Genomic DNA, 20,103 nt, shown 5'->3' with positions numbered 1-20,103 from the left:
TAAAAAGTTCCGCTATCGCTATGAGGCCATTTTGCCCTCATCCAACATGGCATACGGCTTCCGCTCTCCCGTCTTTCAAAGCATCCAATCAGAGGCTCCAAAATATCCCGCATCTGCCTTGCTACTCCCAACCAATGGCTGGTTACAGATAGAGGGCTTTAGCCAATCAGCGTAAAGAACCCACAATGAACAGAAGGGGGCGGGCGGACGGGTTGCCAGGTGACTGATAATCCAGGCAGGGCGCACACCGGTGTCACCCCCGGACTTCACACATAATTACTTCACGGGAGAATCAAATAAATCTTTTAATTTTTTTATACGGGGGGGTTTTCAAGTCGCTATGTGTTCTCCGCCCACTGACGTCACTTCCGGTTCCGTGTTGTGTACCGGAAGTAGCAGATAGGAAGTTGTGTGATGGTGTCACCGGGGGGATTCTGATTCCTGCCTCTCATTGGTCTGTGTAGGGATGGAGGGGCGACCCAACTATGAGGATTACCCGTACCCTGTGGTCTTCCTGCCCCCCTATGAGAACCCCCCGGCTTGGATCCCCCTGCAGGAGGTGAGAGCTGGGGGAGGGGGTCATTACATCTCTGACCAGTTCCAGTATCAGGGGGAGGGGGTGACTGTGTCTGCAATAGGGAGATTCATGTGACTTTTATCACGTTCTTTTTTTATAAATCCCAAATTTTATGTTGTCACCAGAACAGGAAGTGAGGAGAAATCTTCCAATGGGGGACACAAGGTCCAGGATTCCCTCACTTTTCTGGGATTCTCTCTCACTTCCTGTTTTGGCTGTGGGACAGGAAGGGAAGGGAAATCTTCCATTTCCTCTCACTTCCTGTTTTGGCTATGGGACGGAAAGTAAAGGCAAATCTTCCAATGGGGACACTAGTTCTGGGATTCCCTCACTTCCTGTTTTTGGGTGTGGGACAGGAACTAAAGGGAAATGTTTCAATGAGGGACACTAGTTCCAGGATGTCCTCTCTTTTCCAAGATATCCTCTCACTTCCTGTTTTGGCTATGGTACAGGAAGTGAAGGGAAATCTTTCAATGGAGGACACCAGTTCTGAGATTTCCTCTCACTTCCTGTGTTGGCTGTGGGACAGGAAGTGAAGGGAAATCGTCCAATTGGGGACACTAGTTCCAAGATTCCCTCACTTTTTCAGGATTTCCTCTCGCTTCCTGTTTTGGCAATGGGACAGGAAGTGAAAGGAAATCTCCCCAATGAGAAGTGAAAGGAAATCTTCCCAATGAGGACACTAGTTCTGGGATTTCCTCTCATTTCCTGTATTGGCGATGGGACAGGAAGTGAAGGGAAATCTTTCAATGGGGGACACTAGTTCCAAGATTCCCTCACTTTTTCAGGATTTCCTCTCACTTCCTGTGTTGGCGATGGGACAGGAAGTGAAGGGAAATCGTCCAATTGGGGACACTAGTTCCAAGATTCCCTCACTTTTTCAGGATTTCCTCTCACTTCCTGTGTTGGCGATGGGACAGGAAGTGAAGGGAAATCTTTCAATGGGGGACACTAGTTCCGGGATTCCCTCACTTTTCCAGGATTTCCTCTCATTTCCTGTTTTGGCGATGGGACAGGAAGTGAGGGGAAATCTACCAATGATGACACTAGTTCCGGGATTCCCTCACACTGGGGGGGATTTCCTCTCACTTCCTGTTTTGTGGGGTTCTTCCAGACCTGTGGAGAAGACTGCCTCTGTATGAAGGGGCGCCCTCACCTGTATCTGGGGTGGGGGGGGGATGCCTTCTCTGGTTTCTGGATCCATGGACCTCCCTGGTACAGGACACGTGGGTCCATGAAGTTATTCGGCCAGACTATGAGATTGCGTTCAGTCTTATCCTCTGGAAATGTTTTTCCCTTCCAGCCTGCACTTGTCCCCAGATCACTTATGGGGTCCCCAGATCACTTATGGGGTCTCCAGATCACTTATGGGGTCCCCAGATCACTTATGGGGTCTCTTTGGGGCAGTGGAAGACTTGTTACTTCAAGGGGTGATTGTTTCGGGTTCTGACTTCGGAACGTTTCCAGGGGTTTTTACTCCGACCTCTTTACAGTCCCCAGGAAGGAAGGTGAGGTGCCTCCAATTCTGAACCTCAAGGCGCTAAGCTGTGTGAGTACAGAGGTTCCGCATGGAGTCCATTCACATGGTGGAGGCCTCCCTACATCAGAGGGAGTTCTCACTTCGATCGACATGAAGGACTCCTCCTCACATTCTAATATGTGCCGTCCCCAGCGCTTCTTCCGCTTTGCCGGGGGTGAGGAGAATTATCGGTCTGTGTCGTGGACCTTTTGGTCTCATCTCCGCTCCTCAGGTCTTCATCAGGAGTGTTGGCCCCGGTGCTGGAATTGTTTGAGTCAGCGGAGGATCGCGGTACTGGGGTACCTGGACGATCTTCTTCTGGGGTACCTGGACGATCTTCCTCTGCGAGCGGAGTCTCCGACTGCTCCTATGGATTACTGGAGATTGCTCTGCGAACTCTGAGGGAGTTCGGTTGGACCCTGAACATTAAAGAGTCTGCTTTGGTTTGGCCTTTCTGGATCTGACTCTGGACTCGGCCTCAGCCAGAGTGTTTCTTCTTCTGGAAAAACTCCAGACTTTGCAGGAGGGAATTCAGCTTCTGTCCAGCAGGCGGTCATCCCTCTGGGTTTGCATGTGCTGGACCTGATGGTGTCCACCAGGGGTCTTCAAACTACGGCCCTCCAGCTGTTGTGGTACTGCACATCCCATGAGGCATTGTAATACTCTGACCTTCACATACATGACTAGACATGATGGGAATTGTAGTTCCTGAACAACTGGAGGGCCGTAGTTTGAAGACCCCTGGTGTACACCCTCGAGGCGGTCTGTTTGCACAGTTCCACACAAAATCTCTGCTAAAGAGATTCTGGTGAAATGGGTCAAGGATCCACGGTCTCTAGAGGTGGCTTCGCTTTCTGGCACTTCAACAGGGAAAAATCCTTCTCCCCTACTGGACGGTTGTCACCACAGATGCCAGCCTGTCCGGGTGGGGAAACGTCCTCAGCACAGACATGCTAAAGGAGTCTGGACTCTGGCAGATTAGTGTACTGGATCTCCGAGCGATCAGACTTTGGCTCATTGGACAATCCTCTTCAGGGGTGTCCAGTACGAATTCATTCGGACAATGCCATGGTCGTGGTCAACGTCAATCACCAAGGAGGCACATGAAGTGTCTTGGCGGCTCGGTAGGTAGCCGGCATTCTAAGGTGGGCTGACTGCTTCGTTCCAGCCCTATCAAATTTCTGCCACGGCTCCTGTGCAGGATTCAGGCAGAAGGAATTCCGGTCATTCTAGTGGCTCCAGACTGACCTCGTCTGACGCTCCTTAAGGACTTCCTCTCAGGTAGGATCTGCTGTCCCGAGGACCAATCTTCCATCCTGCTTTACAGTCGCTGGCTTTAACGGCTTGGCTGTGGAACGCCAGGTGGTGAAGGATGGAGGTTTGTCTGAGTCAGTGATTCTTGCACTGTTAAAAGCTTGGAAATCTTCCTCTAGGAAGATCTACCATCACACTTGGAAAGCGTAGATTGCGTGGTGTGAGTCTCTTGGGGTTCATCCTCGCTCCCTCTCGGTGGATCGGATCTTAACCTTCCTTCAATGGGGGGGTTGAACAAAAATTGGCCTTGAGTACCATCAAGGGCCAGGTATCGGGTTTTGGTGGTCTACCATCAAGGGCCAGGTATCGGGTTTTGCTGGTCTACCATCAAGGGCCAGGTATCGGGTTTTGGCGGTCTACCATCAAGGGCCAGGTATCGGGTTTTGGCGGTCTACCATCAAGGGCCAGGTATTGGGTTTTGGTGGTCTACCATCAAGGGCCAGGTATCGGGTTTTGGTGGTCTACCATCAAGGGCCAGGTATCGGGTTTTGGTGGTCTACCATCAAGGGCCAGGTATCGGGTTTTGGTGGTCTACCATCAAGGGCCAGGTATTGGGTTTTGGTGGTCTACCATCAAGGGCCAGGTATCGGGTTTTGGTGGTCTACCATCAAGGGCCAGGTATCGGGTTTTGGCGGTCTACCATCAAGGGCCAGGTATCGGGTTTTGGTGGTCTACCATCAAGGGCCAGGTATCGGGTTTTGGCGGTCTACCATCAAGGGCCAGGTATCGGGTTTTGGTGGTCTACCATCAAGGGCCAGGTATTGGGTTTTGGCGGTCTACCATCAAGGGCCAGGTATTGGGTTTTGGTGGTCTACCATCAAGGGCCAGGTATCGGGTTTTAGTGGTCTACCATCAAGGGCCAGGTATTGGGTTTTGGTGGTCTACCATCAAGGGCCAGGTATCGGGTTTTAGTGGTCTACCATCAAGGGCCAGGTATTGGGTTTTGGCGGTCTACCATCAAGGGCCAGGTATCGGGTTTTGGTGGTCTACCATCAAGGGCCAGGTATCGGGTTTTGGCGGTCTACCATCAAGGGCCAGGTATCGGGTTTTGGTGGTCTACCATCAAGGGCCAGGTATTGGGTTTTGGCGGTCTACCATCAAGGGCCAGGTATTGGGTTTTGGTGGTCTACCATCAAGGGCCAGGTATTGGGTTTTGGTGGTCTACCATCAAGGGCCAGGTATTGGGTTTTGGTGGTCTACCATCAAGGGCCAGGTATTGGGTTTTGGTGGTCTACCATCAAGGGCCAGGTATTGGGTTTTGGTGGTCTACCATCAAGGGCCAGGTATCGGGTTTTGGTGGTCTACCATCAAGGGCCAGGTATTGGGTTTTGGCGGTCTACCATCAAGGGCCAGGTATTGGGTTTTGGTGGTCTACCATCAAGGGCCAGGTATCGGGTTTTAGTGGTCTACCATCAAGGGCCAGGTATTGGGTTTTGGTGGTCTACCATCAAGGGCCAGGTATCGGGTTTTGGTGGTCTACCATCAAGGGCCAGGTATCGGGTTTTGGTGGTCTTTTTCCAACGACCTTTGGCCACTCACTTCCTGATGCGTACCTTTTCTTCAGGGTGTCCATTGTTTGGTTCCTTCAGTGCGGGTTCCGTTGCCGCCCTGGAATTTTAATGTGGTGCTTTCAGCTTTACTGAAGCTTCTCTTTGGAAATATTCAGGAGGTTTCCCTGTTTGCGCTGCCCCAGAAGGTGGCCTTCTTTGGTGGCCTTCTTTGGTGGGTATCACCTCTGCGCACAGAGTGTCAGAACTGGCGGCATTATCCTATCGTTCACCTTATTGGTGCTTCACAAGGATAAGGTGGTGCTTTGCCCCTGTCCGTCATTCCTTCCTAAGATTGTCTCTGAATGAAGACATTGTGTTACCTTCTCTGTGTCCCAGGCCTAAACATCTGAAGGAACTTGCCTTGCATGTCTTGGATGTGGTCAGGGCAATTAGGGGTACCTGGCAGCTACGGAGTCTATTAGGAAGTCAGACTTCATGGATGGACCTCACAAAAGGTTGTCCACTTCTTCTGTGACCATTTCCAGATGGATCAGACAGACGGGGGTTCAGGCCTATTAAGGGTCCGGTTCCTCCTTTCCTGGTCACGGAGTCCTCTACTAGGGCACTTCGTGTCTCCTGGGCTTTCCATCATCAAGGGTCAGTGACGCAGGTGTGCAAGGCGGCCATCTGGTCATCGGTGTGCACTTTTACAAAGTTCAGGGGGTGTTAGATCTCATCAGTGTCAGATGTCGGGGTTCAGTGAGTGATGTTCAGGGGGTGTTAGATCTCATCAGTGTCAGATGTCGGGGTTCAGTGAGTGATGTTCGGGGGTGTTAGATCTCATCAGTGTCAGATGTTGGGGTTCAGTGAGTGATGTTCGGGGGTGTTAGATCTCATCAGTGTCAGATATTGGGGTTCAGTGAGTGATGTTCGGGGGTGTTAGATCTCATCAGTGTCAGATGTCGGGGTTCAGTGAGTGATGTTCAGGGGGTGTTAGATCTCATCAGTGTCAGATGTCGCGGTTCAGTGAGGGATGTTCAGGGGGTGTTAGATCTCATCAGTGTCAGATGTTGGGGTTCAGTGAGTGATGTTCGGGGGGTGTTAGATCTCATCAGTGTCAGATGTCGGGGTTCACTGATGTTCAGGGGGTGTTAGATCTCATCAGTGTCAGATGTTGGGGTTCAGTGACAGTGAGTGATGTTCGGGGGGTGTTAGATCTCATCAGTGTCAGATGTCGGGGTTCAGTGAGTGATGTTCGGGGGGTGTTAGATCTCATCAGTGTCAGATGTTGGGGTTCAGTGAGTGATGTTCGGGGGGTGTTAGATCTCATCAGTGTCAGATGTCGGGGTTCAGTGAGTGATGTTCAGGGGGTGTTAGATCTCATCAGTGTCAGATGTTGGGGTTCAGTGAGTGATGTTCGGGGGTGTTAGATCTCATCAGTGTCAGATGTCGGGGTTCAGTGAGTGATGTTCGGGGGTTGTTAGATCTCATCAGTGTCAGATGTCGGGGTTCAGTGAGTGATGTTCGGGGGTTGTTAGATGTCGGGGTTCAGTGAGTGATGTTCGGGGGGAGGGGGGTGTCAGATGTCGGGGGTTCAGTGAGTGATGTTCGGGGGGGGGGCGGTGTCGGGGTTCAGTGAGTGATGTTCGGGGGGTGTCAGATGTCGGGGTTCAGTGAGTGATGTTCGGGGGGTGTCAGATGTCGGGGTTCAGTGAGTGATGTTCGGGGGGTGTCAGATGTCGGGGTTCAGTGAGTGATGTTCGGGGGGGGGGGTGTCAGATGTCGGGGTTCAGTGAGTGATGTTCGGGGGGGGGGTGTCAGATGTCGGGGTTCAGTGAGTGATGTTCGGGGGGGGGGGTGTCAGATGTCGGGGTTCAGTGAGTGATGTTCGGGGGGGGGGTGTCAGATGTCGGGGTTCAGTGAGTGATGTTTGGGGGGTGTCAGATGTCGAGGTTCAGTGAGTGATGTTCGGGGGGTGTTAGATGTCGGGGGTTCAGTGAGTGATGTTCGGGGGTTGTTAGATGTCGGGGTTCAGTGAGTGATGTTCGGGGGGGGGTGTCAGATGTCGGGGTTCAGTGAGTGATGTTCGGGGGTTGTCAGATGTCGGGGTTCAGTGAGTGATGTTCGAGGGGTGTCAGATGTTGGGGTTCAGTGAGTGATGTTCGGGGGTTGTTAGATGTCGGGGTTCAGTGAGTGATGTTCGGGGGGGGGGGTGTCAGATGTCGGGGTTCAGTGAGTGATGTTCGGGGGTTGTCAGATGTCGGGGTTCAGTGAGTGATGTTCTGGGGGTGTTAGATGTCAGGGTTCAGTGAGTGATGTTAGATCTCATCAGTGTCAGATGTCGGGGTTCAGTGAGTGATGTTCGGGGGTTGTTAGATCTCATCAGTGTCAGATGTCGCGGTTCAGTGAGTGATGTTCGGGGGTTGTTAGATGTCGGGGTTCAGTGAGTGATGTTCGGGGGGAGGGGGGTGTCAGATGTCGGGGGTTCAGTGAGTGATGTTCGGGGGGGGGGGCGGTGTCGGGGTTCAGTGAGTGATGTTCGGGGGGTGTCAGATGTCGGGGTTCAGTGAGTGATGTTCGGGGGGTGTCAGATGTCGGGGTTCAGTGAGTGATGTTCGGGGGGGGGGGTGTCAGATGTCGGGGTTCAGTGAGTGATGTTCGGGGGGGGGTATCAGATGTCGGGGTTCAGTGAGTGATGTTCGGGGGGGGGGGGGTGTCAGATGTCGGGGTTCAGTGAGTGATGTTCGAGGGTTGTCAGATGTCGGGGTTCAGTGAGTGATGTTTGGGGGGTGTCAGATGTCGAGGTTCAGTGAGTGATGTTCGGGGGGTGTTAGATGTCGGGGGTTCAGTGAGTGATGTTCGGGGGTTGTTAGATGTCGGGGTTCAGTGAGTGATGTTCGGGGGTTGTCAGATGTCGGGGTTCAGTGAGTGATGTTCGAGGGGTGTCAGATGTTGGGGTTCAGTGAGTGATGTTCGGGGGTTGTTAGATGTCGGGGGTTCAGTGAGTGATGTTCGGGGGGGGGTGTCAGATGTCGGGGTTCAGTGAGTGATGTTCGGGGGTTGTCAGATGTCGGGGTTCAGTGAGTGATGTTCTGGGGGTGTTAGATGTCAGGGTTCAGTGAGTGATGTTCGAGGGGTGTCAGATGTTGGGGTTCAGTGAGTGATGTTGACGGTTTGTTGTCTCCACAGAGAGTGTACAGCTCAGATTACAACAATGAACTGACGCGTTTCCTCCCCCGCTCCATCCTGCTGAAGAAGCCTCCGGGAGCCCAGGTGAGTCCCAATGAGAAGAACCCATGAAGCCTCATAAGGGGGTCTGTGGGTGGTGGTGGGGCGCCCAGTGTTGGTGTGTCCTTCATGCCTGGAAGCCCCCAGAAATCTGTCTGTTGAGGATTGGTTGGGTTCCTTAGCGGTAATATTTGTAGTCTGACCATTCCTTGTCCTTCTGTATTTGTAGTTGGGGTTCAATATCCGAGGAGGGAAAGCGTCTCAGCTCGGGATCTTCATCTCTAAGGTACGTACCAATCAGAGGTGAGGAATTCTGTCCGCTTATATTAGGAGGGATCCCCCCCCCTGTCTGCTTATATTAGGAGGGATCCCGGCCCCCCCTGTCTGCTTATATTAGGAGGGACCCCCCCTGTCTGCTTATATTAGGAGGGATCCCCCCTGTCTGCTTATATTAGGAGGGATCCCACCTGTCTGCGTATATTAGGAGGGATCCCACCTGTCTGCTTATATTAGGAGGGATCCCCCCCTGTCTGCTTATATTAGGAGGGATCCCCCCCTGTCTGCTTATATTAGGAGGGATCCCCCCCTGTCTGCTTATATTAGGAGGGATCCCCCCCCTGTCTGCTTATATTAGGACGGATCCCCCCCTGTCTGCTTATATTAGGACGGATCCCCCCCCTGTCATCTTATATTAGGAGGGATCCCCCCCCTGTCATCTTATATTAGGAGGGATCCCCCCCCTGTCTGCTTATATTAGGAGGGATCCCCCCCTGTCTGCTTATATTAGGAGGGATCCCCCCCTGTCTGCTTATATTAGGAGGGATCCCCCCCCTGTCATCTTATATTAGGAGGGATCCCCCCCCTGTCTGCTTATATTAGGAGGGATCCCCCCCTGTCTGCTTATATTAGGAGGGATCCCCCCCTGTCTGCTTATATTAGGAGGGATCCCCCCCTGTCTGCTTATATTAGGAGGGATCCCCCCCTGTCTGCTTATATTAGGAGGGATCCCCCCCCTGTCTGCTTATATTAGGACGGATCCCCCCCTGTCTGCTTATATTAGGACGGATCCCCCCCCTGTCATCTTATATTAGGAGGGATCCCCCCCCTGTCATCTTATATTAGGAGGGATCCCCCCCCTGTCTGCTTATATTAGGAGGGACCCCCCCCCTGTCTGCTTATATTAGGAGGGATCCCCCCCTGTCTGCTTATATTAGGAGGGATCCCCCCCTGTCTGCTTATATTAGGAGGGATCCCGGCCCCCCCTGTCTGCTTATATTAGGAGGGATCCCCCCTGTCTGCTTATATTAGGAGGGATCCCCCCCTGTCTGCTTATATTAGGAGGGATCCCCCCCTGTCTGCTTATATTAGGAGGGATCCCCCCCTGTCTGCTTATATTAGGAGGGATCCCCCCCTGTCTGCTTATATTAGGAGGGATCCCCCCCCTGTCTGCTTATATTAGGACGGATCCCCCCCTGTCTGCTTATATTAGGACGGATCCCCCCCCTGTCATCTTATATTAGGAGGGATCCCCCCCCTGTCTGCTTATATTAGGAGGGACCCCCCCCCTGTCTGCTTATATTAGGAGGGATCCCCCCCTGTCTGCTTATATTAGGAGGGATCCCCCCCTGTCTGCTTATATTAGGAGGGATCCCGGCCCCCCCTGTCTGCTTATATTAGGAGGGATCCCCCACCCCCTGTCTGCTTATATTAGGAGGGATCCCCCACCCCCTGTCTGCTTATATTAGGAGGGATCCCCCACCCCCTGTCTGCTTATATTAGGAGGGATCCCCCCCCCTGTCTGCTTATATTAGGAGGGATCCCCCCTGTCTGCTTATATTAGGAGGGATCCCCCCCCCCCCTGTCTGCTTATATTAGGAGGGATCCCCCCCTGTCTGCTTATATTAGGAGGGATCCCGGCCCCACCTGTCTGCTTATATTAGGAGTGCACTCTGCTCCTCGTCTTCCGGGATCCCCCCCACCAGGGCTCTCTGCTCCTCGTCTTCTGGGTCCCCCCACCAGTGCTCTTTGCCCCTCCTCTTCTGGGATCCCCCCACCAGTGCTCTCTGCCCCTCCTCTTCTGGGTCCCCCGCCAGTGCTCTCTGCCCCTCCTTTTCTGGGATCCCCCCACAAGTGCTATCTGCCCCTCCTCTCCTGGGATCCCCCTGCCAGTGCTCTCTACCCCTCCTCTTCTGGGTCCCCCACCAGTGCTCTCTACCCTTCCTCTTCTGGGATCCCCCCACAAGTGCTCTCTGCCCCTCCTCTTCTGGGATCCCCCCACAAGTGCTCTCTGCCCCTCCTCTTCTGGGATCCCCCCACCAGTGCTCTCTACCCCTCCTCTTCTGGGATCCCCCCACCAGTGCTCTCTACCCCTCCTCTTCTGGGTCCCCCGCCAGTGCTCTCTGCCCCTCCTCTTCTGGGATCCCCCCGCCAGTGCTCTCTGCTCCTTCTCTTCTGGGATCCCCCCGCCAGTGCTCTCTGCTCCTTCTCTTCTGGGATCCCCCCACCAGTGCTCTCTGCCCCTCCTCTTCTGGGTCCGCCCACTAGTGCTTTCTGCCCCTCCTCTTCTGGGGTCCCCCCACCAGTGCTCTCTGCCCCTCCTCTTCTGGGTCCCCCGCCAGTGCTCTCTGCCCCTCCTCTTCTGGGATCCCCCCGCCAGTGCTCTCTGCTCCTTCTCTTCTGGGGTCCCCCCACCAGTGCTCTCTACCCCTCCTCTTCTGGGTCCCCCGCCAGTGCTCTCTGCCCCTCCTCTTCTGGGATCCCCCCGCCAGTGCTCTCTGCTCCTTCTCTTCTGGGATCCCCCCACCAGTGCTCTCTGCCCCTCCTCTTCTGGGGTCCGCCCACTAGTGCTTTCTGCCCCTCCTCTTCTGGGGTCCCCCCACCAGTGCTCTCTGCCCCTCCTCTTCTGGGGTCCCCCCACTAGTGCTCTCTGCCCCTCCTCTTCTGGGGTCCCCCACCAGTGCTCTCTGCCCCTCCTCTTCTGGGGTCCCCCCACCAGTGCTCTCTGCCCCTCCTCTTCTGGGGTCCCCCCACTAGTGCTCTCTACCCCTCCTCTTCTGGGTCCCCCACCAGTGCTCTCTGCCCCTCCTTTTCTGGGATCCCCCCACAAGTGCTTTCTGCCCCTCCTCTCCTGGGATCCCCCCGCCAGTGCTCTCTACCCCTCCTCTTCTGGGTCCCCCACCAGTGCTCTGTACCCCTCCTCTTCTGGGTCCCCCCGCCAGTGCTCTCTACCCCTCCTCTTCTGGGTCCCCCCGCCAGTGCTCTCTGCCCCTCCTCTTCTGGGATCCCCCCGCCAGTGCTCTCTGTTCCTCTTCTGGGATCCCCCCACCAGTGCTCTCTGCCCCTCCTCTTCTGGGTCCCCCCGCCAGTGCTCTCTGTTCCTTCTCTTCTGGGTCCCCCGCCAGTGCTCTCTGCCCCTCCTCTTCTGGGGTCCCCCCACCAGTGCTCTCTACCCCTCCTCTTCTGGGTCCCCCACCAGTGCTCTCTGCCCCTCCTTTTCTGGGATCCCCCCACAAGTGCTTTCTGCCCCTCCTCTCCTGGGATCCCCCCGCCAGTGCTCTCTACCCCTCCTCTTCTGGGTCCCCCACCAGTGCTCTGTACCCCTCCTCTTCTGGGTCCCCCCGCCAGTGCTCTCTACCCCTCCTCTTCTGGGTCCCCCCGCCAGTGCTCTCTGCCCCTCCTCTTCTGGGATCCCCCCGCCAGTGCTCTCTGTTCCTCTTCTGGGATCCCCCCACCAGTGCTCTCTGCCCCTCCTCTTCTGGGTCCCCCCGCCAGTGCTCTCTGTTCCTTCTCTTCTGGGTCCCCCGCCAGTGCTCTCTGCCCCTCCTCTTCTGGGGTCCCCCCACCAGTGCTCTCTACCCCTCCTCTTCTGGGTTTCCCCACCAGTGCTCTCTGCCCCTCCTCTTCTGGGTCCCCCGCCAGTGCTCTCTGCCCCTCCTCTTCTGGGATCCCCCCACCAGTGCTCTGTACCCCTCCTCTTCTGGGTCCCCCCGCCAGTGCTCTCTACCCCTCCTCTTCTGGGTCCCCCCGCCAGTGCTCTCTGCCCCTCCTCTTCTGGGATCCCCCCGCCAGTGCTCTCTGTTCCTCTTCTGGGATCCCCCCACCAGTGCTCTCTGCCCCTCCTCTTCTGGGTCCCCCCGCCAGTGCTCTCTGTTCCTTCTCTTCTGGGTCCCCCGCCAGTGCTCTCTGCCCCTCCTCTTCTGGGGTCCCCCCACCAGTGCTCTCTACCCCTCCTCTTCTGGGTCCCCCACCAGTGCTCTCTGCCCCTCCTTTTCTGGGATCCCCCCACAAGTGCTTTCTGCCCCTCCTCTCCTGGGATCCCCCCGCCAGTGCTCTCTACCCCTCCTCTTCTGGGTCCCCCACCAGTGCTCTGTACCCCTCCTCTTCTGGGTCCCCCCGCCAGTGCTCTCTACCCCTCCTCTTCTGGGTCCCCCCGCCAGTGCTCTCTGCCCCTCCTCTTCTGGGATCCCCCCGCCAGTGCTCTCTGTTCCTCTTCTGGGATCCCCCCACCAGTGCTCTCTGCCCCTCCTCTTCTGGGTCCCCCCGCCAGTGCTCTCTGTTCCTTCTCTTCTGGGTCCCCCGCCAGTGCTCTCTGCCCCTCCTCTTCTGGGGTCCCCCCACCAGTGCTCTCTACCCCTCCTCTTCTGGGTTTCCCCACCAGTGCTCTCTGCCCCTCCTCTTCTGGGTCCCCCGCCAGTGCTCTCTGCCCCTCCTCTTCTGGGATCCCCCCACCAGTTCTCTCTGCCCCTCCTCTTCTGGGATCCCCCACCAGTGATCTCTGTTCCTCATCTAGGGTCCCCACACCAGTGCTCTCTGCTCCTCTTCTGGGGTCCCCCACCAGTGCTCTCTGCTCCTCCTCTTCTGGGGTCCCCCCACCAGTGCTCTCTGCCCCTCCTCTTCTGGGTCCCCCACCAGTGCTCTCTGCCCCTCCTCTTCTGGGTCCCCCACCAGTGATCTCTGTTCCTCATCTAGGGTCCCCACACCAGTGCTCTCTGCTCCTCTTCTGGGGTCCCCCACCAGTGCTCTCTGCTCCTCCTCTTCTGGGGTCCCCCCACCAGTGCTCTCTGCCCCTCCTCTTCTGGGTCCCCCACCAGTGCTCTCTGCCCCTCCTCTTCTGGGTCCCCCACCAGTGATCTCTGTTCCTCATCTAGGGTCCCCACACCAGTGCTCTCTGCTCCTCTTCTGGGGTCCCTCGCCAGTGCTATCCACCCCTTTTCTTCTGGGGTCCCCCCCCAGTGCTTTCCTGGCAGTGTCAGATCACATACTAGGTACGTGATCTGGCACAGGGTGGCCGCCCTGCCACAGTAAATGTATGTGGGGCGGCCGCTAAGCGATTAACCAGAGTTCAGCTGTAAGATTCTTCAGATAAAATCTAACACAAACACAAGAGGGCGCCTCTATCTAGGTGTAGCAATTTAATAAAAAGACTAAAGACAATAAAAATGCACTCACTAGTTAAAAGTGGATGAAAGCTCGTCATAAACCCATAAAGGCCTTTCTATGGTGTGATAAAGGGGAGTTATGTCTTCCCCGAGACATGTAGCCACACCCTCTCCACTTTCTGTCACCACCCAGCAGAGAGGTGCTGATTGGAGCCGCCGCCATCTTGCTACACCCGGGCCTATGGTCCAGCCTGACAGCTCTACTTCCACCAAGAACTCTGCTTCAGCCAGTGGCTTGCCTGCCGAGCTCTGCAGCCTCATTGGAGGCCTATATGGGTTTATGAAAAGCCTTCCTCCACTTTTAACTAGTGAGTGCATTTTTATTGTCTTTTACTTTCTTTTTAATAAATTGCTACACCTAGAGGGAGGCGCCCTGTTGTGTGTGTTTTTATTTATGTGCATTAGGATCTTAAGACCTAATCTGAGAGGAGCTGCATCCACTTCACCCGGTGTTCCCTACCACTCTCCCGGCTCTCTTATGTCTCCCGTTAAATGCCGGTTGGATTCTTAGCTGAACAGCGTATTCCGATTCTGCAGATCGTTGGCAGCTGACATCATTGTAATGCTTTGTCTTTGTGTGCAGGTTATCCCGGACTCTGATGCTCATCGCGCCGGCTTACAGGAAGGGGATCAGGTGCTCACTGTGAACAATGTGGATTTCCAGGATATCGAGCACAGCAAGGTACTAAGACTGCACCATGGGGGAGGGGAAGACGGGCTTTACTTGCTGAACTAACAAAGGAACTTCCTACCCCGAGTTCTTCCCTTTCTATATGTTCAGACATGATCACTGCTTCATGCATACAGATTGAGAATGAGGCGTTACCTTACCCAGTTTGAGCCCGCGCTATAGCCGAAAAACAGCTACAGTGCGGGCTTAAAATGCCGGGAGGGTGTACATAGACATCCTCCCATTCTCACGCCACCTGCTCGCCCCCTTGGGACTCGGCTGATCACAGGGCTGGGTAAAGGGCCAATCACAGCAGGCCCTTTACCACGTGATCAGCTGTCAGCCAATGAAAGCTGATCACGGAAGTAAACAGAGATAGAGGGACATCGGTCCCCTTAGTGATCACCAGTGCTGCAAATCAGTGCCCTCCAGTGCTGCTAATCAGTGCCCACCAGTACCACCTTTTAGTGCCCATTAGTACTGCTAATCAGTCCCTCCAGTGCCAACTATCAGTGCCTCATCATCAGTGCCACCTATAAATGCCACCTCTCTGCATGCCCCCTATCACTGCCCACCGGTGCTGCCTGTTTAGTGTCACCTATCAGTGCTACCTATCACTTCCTCATCAGTGCCTCCTAATCAGTTCCACCTCTCCTTGCCGCCCATCAGTGCAGCCTCATCAGGGCCTCTTGATCAGTGCCACCTCTCCATGTCGCCTATTAATGCCACCTATCAATGCCCATCAGTGCCTCCTGATCAGTGCCACCTCTCCATGTCGCCTATTAATGCCACCTATCAATGCCCATCAGTGCCTCCTGATCAGTGCCATCTCTCCATGCCACCTATTAATGTCACCTATCAGTGCCTCCTGATCAGTGCCATCTCTCCATGCCACCTATTAATGTCACCTATCAGTGCCTCCTGATCACTGCCATCTCTCCATGCCGCCTATTAATGCCACCTATCAATGCCCATCAGTGCCTCCTGATTAGTGCCACCTCTCCATGCTGCCTATTAATGTCACCTATCAGTGCCCATCAGTGTAGCCTCAACAGTGCCTCCTGATCAGTGCCCACCAGTGCCGCCTCATCGGTGCCTCCTAAACAGTTCTACCTCTCCGCACCACCCATCAGTGCAGCCTCATCTGTGCCTCCTGATCAGAGCCCACCAGTTCTGCCTCATCAGTGCCACCTCCCCGTGCCACCTATCAGTGCCTCCTGATCAGTGCCCATCAGTACAGCCTCATCAGTGCCTGCCTTTTTGTTTTTGCAAAATGTTCGGTCTTTTTTTGTTTAGCAAAAAAAAAAAAAACCCAGAGGTGATTAAATACCACCAAAAGAAAGCTCTATTTGTGGGGAAAAAATTATACAAATTTTATAATTCTACAGCGTTGCATGACCGCGCAATTGTCATTCAAAGTGTGACAGCACTGAAAGCTGAAAATTGGCCTGGGCAGGAAGGGGGGTGACAGTGCCCAGTGCCCAATAAGCAAATGGTTAAAATGTATCACGCTCCAGTGCATGCACCCTCGTAACCTTAGGTTGGCCCCAGTGCATGCACCCTCGGACCTCAGGTCGACCCCAGTGCGCCTCAGATCATACCCAACAACAAATCCTGTACCTTTTTAGGATTGCAGCGTACTGCTGTTGCCTTGTTGGCGGGCTTCTTCCACAGATTATGCCGATGTCCTCCACTGCGGGTGGGCTGTCGGAATGGTCAGTGAGGGGTGGGTGGTCCAGGCTTTTTAATATACAGTCTTATTAGCTGTCACAGCCAGTGGCAGTTGGTGCCAGCACAAATGGCATCCCATGACTGAGGTGATTGGCATCTGACTTAATCGCTCGAGTGGAGATTCAGACTATGACGTATTCCCATGGAGTACAGAGTGAACGCTTTCAGTGTTCGGAGTCTAAATATAACTGACACATAAATTGTATATATGTAGAACTTGAAAGAAGAATAACTTCTACAGACCTTCCTGGAACGCAGCACCATTTTATGTGTTTTCTCATTCTGTAGGCTGTGGAGATTTTGAAAACTGCCAGAGAAATCTACATGCAAGTCCGCTTCTTCCCATACAGTAAGTAGTAGTGAGGACAGGGCTCAGTACCTCCCATACAGTAAGTAGTAGTGAGGACGGGGCTCAGTACCTCCCATACAGTAAGTAGTAGTGAGGACGGGGCTCAGTACTTCCCATACAGTAAGTAGTAGTGACGACGGGGCTTGGTACTTCCCATACAGTAAGTAGTAGTGAGGATGGGGCTCGGTACTTCCCATAGAGTAAGTAGTAGTAAGGACAGGGCTCGGTACTTCCCATACAGTAAGTAGTAGTGAGGACGGGGCTCTGTACTTCCCATACAGTAAGTAGTAGTAAGGACGGGGCTCGGTACTTCCCATACAGTAAGTAGTAGTAAGGACGGGGCTCTGTACTTCCCATACAGTAAGTAGTAGTGAGGACGGGGCTCTGTACTTCCCATACAGTAAGTAGTAGTGAGGACGGGGCTCTGTACTTCCCATACAGTAAGTAGTAGTGAGGACGGGGCTCGGTACTTCCCATACAGTAAGTAGTAGTGAGGACAGGTCTCAGTACTTCACATACAGTAAGTAGTAGTGAGGACGGGGCTCGGTACTTCCCATACAGTAAATAGTAGTGAGGACGGGGCTCGGTACTTCCCATACAGTAAGTAGTAGTGAGGACGGGTCTCAGTACTTCACATACAGTAAGTAGTAGTGAGGATGGGGCTCAGTACTTCCTATACAGTAAGTAGTAGTGAGGACGGGGCTCGGTGCTTCCTATATAGTAAGTAGTAGTGAGGACGGGGCTCGGTGCTTCCTATATAGTAAGTAGTAGTGAGGACGGGGCTCGGTACTTCCTATACAGTAAGTAGTAGTGAGGATGGGGCTCGGTGCTTCCTATATAGTAAGTAGTAGTGAGGACGGGGCTCTGTGCTTCCTATATAGTAAGTAGTAGTGAGGACGGGGCTCGGTACTTCCCATAAAGTAAGTAGTAGTGAGGACGGGGTTTGGTACTTCTGTCGTGCATTTTACATGTTCGAGAATATTATTCTGAACGAATAACGAGTTCTTTTTAATCCTTTAATTTCTTTTTAACAGCATATACCAATCTTAGTGAATACAGTCTACAGTAGGGAATATATAAGTATATTTATTCACAAGACATTTCTTCACAATAAACAATTAGACTTGAGGTGACACAAAGAGATAACTTTTACATAAAATACAAACTTTAAACGATAAATGCAATGTGATATGTAGCTCAAGATGAAATTAAAAAGAAAGCAAGATTACGTTTTCCCCACGTAAAGTAGAAACCATAGATAAGTGTTCTATATAAACAGACCACAATTGTCTGCGAATTGCGCAGACAACAGTCACTCCGCTGCAGTTTTAGCGAGAATAGGCTATGCAAAACGGGAGACTAAATCACTAATATTGCGCTAAATTTGATATTAGTAAAAACGTATAAAAACAAAAATCAGTTTTTAGAGAAAAATCTAATATGGTTCATACGGCTGGGACTGCAATCTCGTTACCCTATAACATCAATTATAAAACATATAAGGAAGGAAATAAACGATAGTAAATAATAATCAGATAAACAGCAAGGTATATTTACCACACTTAAAATGGCTGCTAGCTTAAAATGGTCGTTACCAGAGTCCTTAAAATGGCTGCCTTTCCCAAAATGGTGGCTTGGTTAGGGAGGAGTTTCATCGGGCGTCCTTCAAAGTTTCAGATAAGGGATGGAGCAAAATGGAGTATGTATAGATGAGTATATGTATGGATGTGAGTAGCGTGTGTGTTGAAGCGTAATGAATGTTGTAATGTGTGTGTCCTATCACATCTGGGTTTCCCTTTTTATATCGTGTTGAACAAAAGGGCAGTAAAATTACCATAAGCCGAACCCAGAAGGAGGAACTTTATCCCCATTGGTTGGGATTACTTATCCATTAACTGGTGAGGTCATTGGGTGACACCTACTAGTCATCCAGTATATTGGAATTATATGATAAGTTCTTCCTTTAATAATAATCATAAAAACAATATGAGAATCTGTCCATACTCTCATGGTATATACATGTCCATCTAATATCTCCATCATGTATCTAGGTAAGGATTGGACCTGGTAATGCCGTTTAATAAGGATATATTATTAATACAATATATATTGATTGGAAATTACTGATTTACCCAGATACTATACTATACTATCTACTATTTACATTTAGTAGCAGTCACCAGCGGGGGCAGTGTTGTATTACTATTAGATTCGGTATATAGAATATAATAGCATTATTTTCCCACAGATAACCCTATGACCTCAGGCTAGTGAAAAGCCTTAAAAAAAATCCTGTCAAACACTTCAGACTTTGTGGCTAGAGTATAGTATTTATGATGACCATAAAACTTTAAGAACCTTAAAATGAAGTAATTAGTTCAAGACACATAAGTCCTTACACATAAGAGAAATATTCTAGTATATATCTATCCAACATTATATATATTCCAAGTTCACACTTACTATATCAATAATAAAACAATACATTGTTGTTAATATACATCTTACACACAATGATGCTTTCTAAAACATATTTTTAAATGAACCTTTAAAAAGAAATATACTGAACTTATTGTTCATTGTGAAATACAGACAGACTGGCACTACCATTACCTCTTATCTGATGAGATGTAAATAGGGCCTCATTATTTACGATGTAAAGAAATACAAAGATCTGCTGTAGAACTTCAAGACTCTGTAAAGACATCTTGCAAAAGAACATGAACTTTCATTGACCTCATGCAAGATGGATGCTCTACTGTTCAGAATCTCTATATAGAACTGAATATACATGGCTTTTTATAATTCCCCTTTTCTTTTATTTAATCTCCCCAATAATCCTGACACTTCCCATCCAATAGTTTGCCCTTAAAGCCCTGCTAGCATATGGGGCAGCTCCAGCTGTGTGACTGACAGCTGCTCATACAGGGAGTTTAGCTGTCCGATGCGGAGTAGAACAAAGCTGCCGTCTGCAGGATCGCCCATATCAGACCATGCAGGATGCATCACATGCTGTCCTTTAACCCCGCCCATATCAGACCATGCAGGATGCGTCACATGCTGTCATTTAGTCGTAGTGTAAGTAGAGCGGTGTAAGTTGTGGTGTAAGTCATGGTGTACGTAGAGCAGTGTAGGTCATGGTGACAGTAGAACGGTGTAAGTTGTATTGTAAGTCGTGGTGACAGTAGAGTGGTGTAAGTTGTATTGTAGGTCGTGGTGACAGTAGAGGGGTGTAAGTCATGATGTAAGTAGAGGGGTGTAAGTCATGGTGTAGGTAGAACACTGTAAGCTGTGGTGTAAGTCGCGGGTTAAGTAGAGTGGTGTAAGTAGAGTGGTGTAAGTCGTAGTGTAGGTGGAATGATGTAGGTTGGGCGGTGTAGGTGGAGCGGTGTAAGTCGTGGTGTAAGTCCTGTCTTTGTTTTGCAGACTATCAGCGGCAGAAGGAGAGAACCGTTCACTAGTCTCTGATGTGCGTCTTCCTGTCCGGGTGGAAAGCGGCCGGCGGTGGTATCAGTGGATGTGATGGACTGCTTCAACCAAACCCAACCTGGGTCTAAGAGCTAACCGTCTACCGGTGTTCTCCCCCCGGAGTCTGCTGCTCTATGACTATAGATGGACCTCCTCATATTCGGGGCACGGCGCCCCCCTGGGATCTCTTCTGCTGAGATGCTTGGAGCCCTTCATTATTCCTATAATACACTACATAGTGCTGTCTGTATAGTGCCCGCCCCTTACACTTGGACCCCTTCCCATTATAATCTTCACTGACCCCACCCCTTCCATACAG

The 20,103-nt window shown here is 52.1% G+C and overlaps 1 protein-coding gene across 1 annotated transcript; it reads left to right on the top strand.

Moving 5' to 3' along the window:
- Window positions 1-387: 387 nt before the first annotated feature.
- On the top strand, window positions 388-19,875 carry PDZD11 (PDZ domain containing 11). Its single transcript, XM_082263467.1, has 6 exons — window positions 388-559; window positions 8,090-8,173; window positions 8,358-8,414; window positions 14,150-14,248; window positions 16,256-16,316; window positions 19,743-19,875. The coding sequence occupies exons 1-6, from the start codon at window positions 467-469 to the stop codon at window positions 19,775-19,777; spliced, it is 429 nt and encodes a 142-aa protein (XP_082119593.1). The 5' UTR covers window positions 388-466; the 3' UTR covers window positions 19,778-19,875.
- The last annotated feature ends 228 nt before the right edge of the window (window positions 19,876-20,103 follow it).

The sequence above is a fragment of the Pelophylax lessonae genome (assembly GCF_965119305.1).
Source record: "Pelophylax lessonae genome assembly, chromosome: 7".
In the NCBI taxonomy this organism is placed as follows: domain Eukaryota; kingdom Metazoa; phylum Chordata; class Amphibia; order Anura; family Ranidae; genus Pelophylax; species Pelophylax lessonae.
The sequence above is the reverse complement of the archived record's forward strand: the minus strand, read 5'-3'. Positions and strand labels throughout refer to the sequence as shown.